The 9656-nt window shown below is 48.5% G+C and overlaps 1 protein-coding gene across 2 annotated transcripts in view; it reads left to right on the top strand.

Moving 5' to 3' along the window:
- The first annotated feature begins 1934 nt into the window (after positions 1 to 1934).
- Positions 1935 to 9656, top strand: part of CWC25 (CWC25 spliceosome associated protein homolog) — a 24186-nt gene continuing 16464 nt past the window's right edge. The window contains exons 1-2 of one of the 2 annotated variants that reach the window (XM_059379549.1): positions 1935 to 2286; positions 5407 to 5579. In XM_059379549.1, the coding sequence (XP_059235532.1) occupies positions 2269 to 2286; positions 5407 to 5579 (191 nt within the window). In that variant the 5' untranslated portion in view covers positions 1935 to 2268. The remainder of the gene's footprint in view (positions 2287 to 5406; positions 5580 to 9656) is intronic. The other variant, XM_059379548.1, reaches the window with a different exon arrangement.

Genomic DNA, 9656 nt, shown 5'->3' on the forward strand with positions numbered 1-9656 from the left:
ACACTTCCAAGAGAAGGGATGATGGAACCTGAACCAGGCTTGTGGTGAATAGTGACAGAGAAGTGGGTAGTTGTTAGACTTTTAGCAGCGGGGATCTTGTTGACTGATTGGATGTTGGAGGTGAGGGAGAGGTCTTGAATGATGTTGAAATGGAGAAACAGTGGTAACAGGGGAGAAAAGAGCTGCATTGGGGGAATACGGTTAGGTTAGACAATGAGTTCAGTTTCCGTGCCTCCCAGATGTCCAGCTGGGAACATCTACTAGTCAGGTTTAAAACCCTGGAGCTTGAGAGAGAAATATGACTGGAGATAATGAATTTGGGATCCATCAGTATATAGATGGTAACTGAAGCCCTATGAGTAGATGAGATCACCCAGGGAGAGCATTTAGTGTGAAAAGACCCAAGACAGAACCTAGAGCAAGATGAAGAGGCAAAATGAAGTAGAAACAAAATGTTCCCTGAGGAGGGACTAGAGAATAAAACAATAATCTAAAGAGTGGTACAGAGAAGTCACATGTAAGGGGAGGTCAAATGAGTATTGGATGTGGCTTTTTTTTTTTAAGATTTTATTCATTTATTTGACAGAGAGAGGTCACAAGTAGACAGAGAGGCAGGCAGAGAGAGAGAGAGAGAGGGAAGAAGGCTCTCTGCTGAGCAGAGAGCCCAATGCGGGACTCGATTCCAAAACCCTGAGCCAAAGGCAGCGGCTTAATCCACTGAGCCACCCAGGCGCCCTGCAATGTGGTTTTTGATTTAAGTATGGGGAGGGGGCTTACTCAAGATCATGGGGGAAAAATAGCTGAGTGGAGGACTGAGTTTAAGCAGAAGATGAAGTGGAGGGAGGCATCTTGTCTCCTGAGTGGAGGCAGCCAATTTAGAGTTTGGTTAAGAGAGAGAGTGGAGTAGCTGGGGGAAAGACATCGTTGTTTAACCAAATTCTTTTTTTTTAGACGGTCAGTTGAGTGCATCTAAAATGCTGAAAACAGGGGTGCCTGAGTGGATGGTTGGTTAAGCTACTGTCTATGGCTTGGGTCATGATCCTGGAGTCCTGGGATCCAGTCCTACACCCGGCTCCCTGCTCGACAGGGAGTCTGCTTCTCCCTCGAACCTCTCCCCTCTCACACTTTCTCTCTCTCTCAAATAAATATAATCTTTAAAAAAAAAATAAAATGCTGAAAACAGGGACTCCTGGGTGGCCCAGATGACTGGGCAGCCGACTTGGTTTCAGCTCAGGTCATGATCTCAGAGTCCTGAGATCCAGCCCCATGCTGGGCATCTCAGGGTCTGCTTGTCCCTCTCTGCCTCCTCGAGCTCACTCTCTCTCTCTCTAAAAAATAAATGAAATCATTAAAAAAAAAAAAAAATGCTGATGACAAAGGGCCAGTCCGGAAGGCGCCACGGGATAGAGGAAGGTATCTGTAATCCCAGATGTAAGGGGTCGGATCCAGAGCTGATGAAGCGTCAGGACTTAAGAAGGACGCCTCTTCCAGCATAAGTGAAGGGAAAGGAAAAGGAGAGGCTGGAAGATTCTAAAGGTTTGGTGCAGGAAGGAGCGCCTGGCTGATTCAGTGCGTAGAGCAGGCTCTTGATCTCAGGGTCGTGAGTTTGAGCCCCGCCTTTTGGATAGAAAAAGTCTAATGTGGGTGGGCCTCAGCCAATAAAAAAATAATAAAGGTTTGGTGCAGGGACGCCGATGGAATTTCTGCGGGACGCTTTCTACTTCCCTCGATAAGCTAGGCTGGGAGTAAGAGCGGACGCTGAGTGGAGCTGGCACAGGAGTGTGGGTTTGAAAAGCGTTTCTTACAGGCGGGTGTGGGCGGGAAGGGCTGGGTGGAGGCGAACTAGGCAAATTGGCAGTGGCGCCTAGGGGGTGCGGGGTGAACGTCGTGGCGCGCTGCCATGGCAACAGGCCGGCGGGGCGGAGCCCCAGTCGACTCGAAGTGGCCCGGGCAGCCCGGTTTCAACACAGCGTTCCGGAAACCCGGTGAGGTGCCAACAGAGGTGCCCAAAACCGGACCGCAGGCGCCGCGAGATCTGGGCCCCACGCTGTGAGACTAGCCGTGACGCTAACACCGCACTGCGCGACAAAGTGCTGAACGTCATCGTCCTGCGACGCCGACGCAGTAATAGGACGCCCTCCCGGAAGTGGGCTCTGGATCGGGCAGTAAAAGTGGCAGCCAGGTAGCAGCTGAGCTGTTTCTCTGCGTTTCCTCTCGATCCCTCCTGATCCCTGCAGGTCCGCGTAGAGACGAAACTTCTCCGCTGTCATGGGGGGCGGAGATCTGGTAAGTGAGGGAGACCTGGGCGGGGGAGGACGGAACCAGGGACCGACCCGGATTGGGGACGGAAATTGGAGGGTGTGGAAGTGGGTGACCATGGCTACACGGCCGTGCTTTCGTACGAAGGGAGCTGTAGCCTCGGAGAGGGGCCCGATCTCTGGGGTCACGGAGGGACCAGGCAGAGGCCTGGGAAGGTGTGCGACGTGTGTCGCCAACGGTGGCGACTGGTGTTTGTGTGTTTGTTGCTGGGGCCCTTCCCGGCTGGAAATTCTGGGAAGGCCCTGGAGGAGGTGGAGGTGGTGGAACCATGCCTATGAAAGGAGGCAGATACCAAGTCACGCGGGCTTTGTTTTGTTTATCTTGTCTTGGGACACTTCTCTCTTCCTCAGCTGGGAGTTTAGTCATGTTTTGGGCTGTAGTAGGAGTGGTCGTACCCCATTGTCTTTGCCCCTGAGCCATATCTATTTTATTTTATTTTTGAGTCATACCTATTTTAAACCTGAAGTTATTTTTTCACATCCATGTCTCTGACTTCCACTCCTCCTTCAGTGCTATATTCTGATCTGTAGTGACAGAGCTGTATTCTGAATTATAGAAGTTTTTTTTTTTTAAGATTTTATTTATTTATTTGACAGACAGAGATTACAAGTAGGCCGAGAGGCAGGCAGAGAGAGGAGGAAGCAGGCTCCCTGCTGAGCAGAGAGCCCGTGGCGGGGCTCGATCCCAGAACCCTGGGATCATGACCTGAGCTGAAGGCAGAGGCTTTAACCCACTGAGCCACCCAGGCGCCCTGTATTCTGAATTATAGCACTTAATATAAGTTACGTGGGAATTTCTCTTGAACTGTATAGTAGTTCATTTGTAGGGTGCTGAGCTCCAGATAGGGCAAAGGAGCTACAAGAGCATGGTGCAAGATCAGAAAAACGCTAACCCCTTTAAAGTGTTGCTGACTGAATCAGCAAACAAATTTTGCCACCTGTCCAGGATCTGTATTGGAATTTGTCAGGTGTTGTTGGTTAGAATGTTTTCCAAGACTCCAGGATTCATACAGTTTAGTGTATTCTTTTTGTTTATTTATTTATGAGAGAGAGAGAGAAAAAGAGATTGAGTGAGCACGAGTGGAGGTGGGGCAAGGGGAAAGGGAGAAGCAGGACCCCCCCCCCCAAAGGAGGGATTTCGAAAACTCTATCCCAGGACCCTGAGATCATGACCTGAGCTAAAGGCAGACGCTTAACTGACTGAGACACCCAGGGGCCCCAATTTAGTGTATTCTTCAGGTAATGGCAGTTAGGGACAGGAAAGCTCTAGTTCAGGGTTTCTCAGCCTTGGTGCTGTTGACACTTTGGGTGGGATAACTCTTTGTTCTGCTTTTGGGTGGTGGGTGGGTAGGTGGGGGGTCCTGTGCATTGTAGGATGTTCAGCAGCATCCTTGGCCACTAGCCACCGGATGCCACTAGCACCTTTCTCCTTCAGTTGGGACAACCAAAAATCTCTCTAAACACTGCCAAATGTTTCCTGGGGGGCAGAATTACCTGTGTTGAAGGAGGGAGAGGGAGACCAGTAGTACAAGGCCAGAGACGGGGTAGGGGTAGTGGACTGAGCAACCTGATAAAGAGAAAAGAAGGACAAGGTGGAAAAGAAAGAAAGGACAGCTCTCATTGCCTGAATACCTTCTATATGCCAGGAACTTTGTGTACGTTTTCTCATTTAGGCCTCTTAACTGATCTCCTGGTCCTCAGTCTCTGCCCTCTCCAGTGCATTCTGTTTGTTTGTTTGTTTGTTTTCCCCTTAAAGGTTTTATTTATTTGTTTGTCAGAGAGAGAGAGAGAGAGAGCACAAGCAGGGGGAGTGGAAGAGGAAGAGGGAGAAGCATGCTCTCTGCTGAGCAAGCAGCCTGATGCAGGACTCGATCCCAGGACCCTGGGATCATGACCTGAGCCAAAGGCAGACACTTAATTGACTGGGCCATCCAGGCGCCCCCTCCAGTGCATTCTAAACACGATAGCTAGTTATGCCTGTCACCTGCATGTGACTGTTTAGTGTTTCTTACTGTCCACAGGATAAAGCCCACTCCCTTAACATGCTTTATAAGGCTCTTAGTCTGTTCCTTTCTTAGATGGCTTAGTTGGCTTCATCTTCGACCCCCCTCCTCACCTGCTTGCATGCCTTCTTTAGCCCCACAGAATCACTTGTGCTATGTTCTTTCTCACCGCTGGGCCTGTAGTTGTGTGTGCTGTTCCCTCTGGAAATCTACTCCTACTCCTCCCTGCTTCCTACATCACTGGGCTAAATCGTAATTGTCATGAGATGTCACTTCTTCCAGGAAACCTTCCCTGGTTGGCAGCTGAACCAGAACAGTGGCTTATGGGGAGAGGGGAGAGGAGAAGCATTCTTGAGGTGCTTCAGGGTGCCCTGTGAAGGGGAAATTGGAACTGAGGGGAGATTCCTGGGAAGGAAGGTTGAAAGAGGTACTTGATGGGGAGGTAAAACACATAAGGTGAAGGCCGGCTAACCGGACTCAAGGAGCAGAAGATGTGTTCATAAAAATGAACATCTCCTGCCAAACGCACTAGAGTTCTGTTGCCTTTCAGAGTTTACCTTCCCACCTCTCTGCCCGTTCCCCCTGTACTGTCACCACTGCCCCTTATTTCAGGCATGGCCAGTTGAAGTCTGATCCATAAGCATTTCAAGCTGAAAGTGTTCAAAGGGAATCCAGGCCTGTTCTATCCTGAAGCTTTGTAATTTTTTTAAGATTTTATTTATTTATTTGACTTAGAGAGACAAGGGAGAGAGGGAACACAAGCAGGGGGAGTGGGAGAAGGAGACGTGGGCCCCCCGCCGAGCAGGGAGCCCAGTGTGGGGCTCGATCGCAGGCCCCTGGGATCATGACCTGAGCTGTAGGCAGACTCTTAACGACTGAGCCACCCAGGAGCCCCTATCTTGAAGCTTTATATACTTGAACAAACGCCCCAGATGTGTGAGAGATTATTGGGTGTCAACCTCGCCATTGTGCAGGACATCTTGCCTTTAGATGTCTGCTTGGGCATGAGTAGGGAATGGGGGGGGGCATACCCCCTTCACCCGCCCACCACCTGTCTTGTGTTCTCCCCCCTTCGTCCACCACAGAATCTGAAGAAGAGCTGGCACCCACAGACCCTTCGCAATGTGGAGAAGGTGTGGAAGGCCGAGCAGAAGCATGAGGCTGAGCGGAAGAAGATTGAGGAGCTGCAGCGGGAGCTGCGGGAGGAGCGGGCCCGGGAGGAGATGCAGCGCTATGCTGAGGACGTCGGGGCTGTCAAGTGAGTGAGAGGCTGAGGCTGCAGCGGGGTGGTGGGGCTGAGGCTGGCCCGCACCCGCTTGCTTAGAGCTGCTGGCTGGGAGCTTGGGTTTTGGAGTCAGCCTGACCTGGGCTCAGTCAGTCCGACCTCAGGCTGGCTTTGCATGTACTAGCCTAACTGTGTCCCCTGGGAGCAAGTTTGGGGGCTCAGTTACCTCAGAGGAGCCAGCGGAGTGAGGGTACCTGATTCCCAAGGTTTGTGGGGGAAACAGACGAGAGAGCGTGGAAAGGGCTTAGTGTAGGCCTGGCGCATGCCTGGTGGTTCATAAGCAGGCCTGAGGACGATTGCTTCCATCCTACCTCTCCGAGTGTGACTGGGCCTCAGTCCTGCTTCTGTTTGTTCATGGACTCAGTGAGGCCTCGTGGAAGCTGGTGCATCATGCCTATCAGTAAAAGTTGTATGACGGTGGACCGTCCCACTCCATTTCACCCTACTTCAGTTTCCTCATGTAGAATATAGGCTAGGGACAGCAGGGGACCGTCATCCTATCCATCTCCTACAATAAGGTGGCAGCAGATGTATTCTGAGAAAGATGAAAAGTATAAAATGTATATATAGTGCATTTTAAAAAAAGGATTTTATTAATTTATTTTCCAGAGAGAGAGAGAGAGCACACAAGTTGGGGGAGAGGGAGAAGGAAGCTCCCTGCTCAACAGGGAGCCTGACATGGGGCTTCATCCCACGACCCTGGGACCATGACCTGAGCCGAAGGCAGACGCTTAACTGACCTGGTCCCCAGGTGCCCCATACAGTACATTATTAAATTTAATGAAAACAACACATAGACTAAAATCAAAGAAATCGATACTGTCCTTCTCTTTGTTCATGTCCTTGTGGGTAAGTCTCCTGGGTGGTGTGTGGCATACTGTCCCCATTGGGCATCTAGGGCTTTTCCTTAATACTTATGACAGGAGGATCGGTGGCATTCAGGGTGGTGTGTATATGTACAATTTACACATGGAAGTGGCATTATGGAACTTAGGCATGGTGACAGTCACATTCTTTCAGGACACTGGATTGGGGAGAAGGCCACTCTGACTCAAGCGTGAAACTTGGAATGTTTTAAAATAGTTTTAGGATTGGAGCGCCTGGGTGGCTCAGTGGGTTAAGCCTCTGCCTTTGGCTTGGGTCATGATCCCAGGGTTCTGGGATCAAGCCCTGCATTGGGCTTTCTGCTCAGTGGGGAGCCTGCTTCCTCCTCTGTCTCTCTGCCTCCCTCTCCCACCTACTTGAGATCTCTGTCTGTCAAATAAATAAATAAAATCTTTAAAAAAAAATAAAAAAAAATAGTTTTAGGATTTTTATTTTTATTTTATATATTTAATTTATTTATTTGACAGAGATCACAAGTAGGCAGAGAGTCAGGAAGAGAGAGAGAGGAGGAAGCAGGCTGCCTGCGGAGCAGAGACCCCGATGCGGGCGCCCCAGTTTTAGGATTTTTAAATAGAACAAAATAAATTTATGACATTAATACATCAAGTGAGATAAGGGAATGAAATTTTGTTTTCTAGTACCATAGACTACGTTAAATGTATAGACATACATTATATGTTTTATGTAAATTACATATTTTACATTTTTAAAAATGTGTTGTTTTTTATTTTAAAGTAAACTCTGTCCCCAACATGGGGCTCAAACTCATTAACTCCAAGATCAGGAATTGCATTCTCTAGCCAGGTGCCTACATTATAATTTAATGTCAATAAATTTCACATATTCAGGGGTGCCTGGGTGGTTCAGTGGGTTAAGCCTCTGCCTTCGGCTCAGGTTATAATCCCAGAGTCCTGGGATCGAGCCCCGCATTGGGCTCTCCGCTCAGCTGGGAGCCTGCTTCCCCCTGCCTCTGCCTGTCTCTGCCTACTTGTGATCGATCTCTCTCTCTCTCTCTCTCTGTCAAATAAATAAATAAAATTAGAAAAAAAAAAAAAAGTAATCTGTATGCTAATGGTGGGGCTCGAACTCACAGTCCCAAGATCAAGAGTCACATGCTCTTCTGACTCTTATTCAGCAAAGTATTACACATCTTGCTTGATTTTACACAGCATGCCTGATGTATCAGAAATGTGGGCTTTGCAGATTCTAGTTAATGAGATGGGACTATAGACAAACAGCTTCAGAGCTGGGAGTGAAGCATTTATCCTTTGCTGACCCTCAGGCCTGCTTATCTGTTGTGAATAGGAGGAAGTTTATTTTATTTTATAAAATATTTTACTTTTTTATTTGACAGAGAGAGACACAGCAAGAGAGGGAGTGGGAGAGGGACAAGCAGGCTTCCTGCTGGGCAGGGAGCCCAGTGTGGGGCTCGATCCCAGGATGCTGGGATCATGACCTGAGCTGAAGGCAGACGCTTAATGACTGAGCCACCCAGGCACCAGAAGTTGATTTTATATTCTTTTGATTTTTTTTTTTTTTTTTTTTGGCCCCCTCACATACCCTCCAACATAAAACACAAAGGTCAGCACGGATGTCCTTCTTTTTGGGTGTTTACTTGCAGATGTCTTTAATCATCTGCTTGTCTGTCTCATGCTTGTATCGGTCTTTGCACAGTGGGATGCTTTTACTTTATCCTATAAAATGCCAGTAGAATCCTTTTACTATGTAATGATTCATTTTCATGGGTTAGATAATCTTTTCTATGTTTATAACGCATCACTCGGAACAAATAGAAACCTCAGTACATGTATTATCCTGGATGTCCAAATTCCTCTTCGCAATAGAGTGTTGCTTTAGTATTTACTGAAATGCTAGAAAATTACATGTTCTAGACTGCAGTCTATACCAGTGTTTCTCAACCTTTGCACTTTAGAATGTTCTTGGAAGATTAAAGATGAGAGTGGTTCCCTAAGAATAGCAGGGGGTACATAAGGCAAGGGCATCTGCATCTTTTAAGAGCTCTCGGGGATCCTAATGGGCAGCCTCCATTGAGAACCGGGTCTATATCTTTAATGATAGCAACAATAAAAATTCTATATATCATCTTGCTTCCCCCCCCCCCCCTAAGATTTGGGATTTATTTATTTGAGAGAGAGAGACAGCATGAGTGGTAGGGGCAGGGGCTGGGGGAGAGAGAGAGAGAGAAAGAATATCTCAAGCAGACTCCACGCTGAGCATGGAGCCCTATGGGCTTGATCCCAGGACCTGGAGATCATGATCTGAGCCAAAACCAAGAGTCGTTTGCTCAACCAACTGTGCCACCCAGATACCCCAAGATCATTTTGATTTTACCTGGCTTTCCCCCCAAGTATCTTTTCATCTAAAAACTCAGAGTTGGGGTGCCCAAGTGGCTTAGTCATTGAGTGTCTGCCTTTAGCTCAGGTCATGATCCCAGGATCCTGGGATCAAGTCCCGCATCAGGTTCCCTGCTCTGTGAGCCTGCTTCTCCCTCTCCTTCTGCTACTCCTGCTGTGCTCTCTCTCTGTCAGATAAATAAAATCTGTAAAAATAAAAATTAAGGGCGCCTGGGTGGCTCAGTGGGTTAGAACCTCTGCCTTTGGTTCAGGTCATGATCCTGGGGTCCTGGGATTGAAGCCTGTGTCAGGCTCTCTGCTCAGTGGGGGCCCTGCTTCCCCCCAACCCTGCCTGCCTCTCTGCCTACTTGTGATCTCTCTCTCTCTCCCTCTCTGTCAAATAAATAAATGTTTTTTTAAAGATTTTATTTATTTAGGGGCGCCTGGGTGGCTCAGTGGGTTAAGCCTCTGCCTTTGGCTCGGGTCATGATCTCAGGGTCCTGGGATTGAACCCCGCATTGGGATCTCTGCTCAGCTGGGAGCCTGTTTCCCCCTCTCTCTGCCTGCCTCTCTGCCTACTTGTGATCTCTCTGTTAAATAAATAAATAAATAATCTAAAAAAAAAAACTTAAAGAAAAAGATTTTATTTATTTATTTGTCACAGAGATCACAAGCAGGCAGAGAGTCAGGCTGAGAGAGAGGAGGAAGCAGGCTCCCCGCTGAGCAGAGTCCAATGCGGGGCTCGATCCCAGGACCCTGAGATCATGACCCGAGCCGAAGGCAGAGGCTTAACCCACTGAGCCACCCAGGC

The sequence above is a fragment of the Mustela nigripes genome, chromosome 16, assembly GCF_022355385.1.
Source record: "Mustela nigripes isolate SB6536 chromosome 16, MUSNIG.SB6536, whole genome shotgun sequence".
NCBI classification, from domain to species: Eukaryota; Metazoa; Chordata; class Mammalia; order Carnivora; family Mustelidae; genus Mustela; species Mustela nigripes.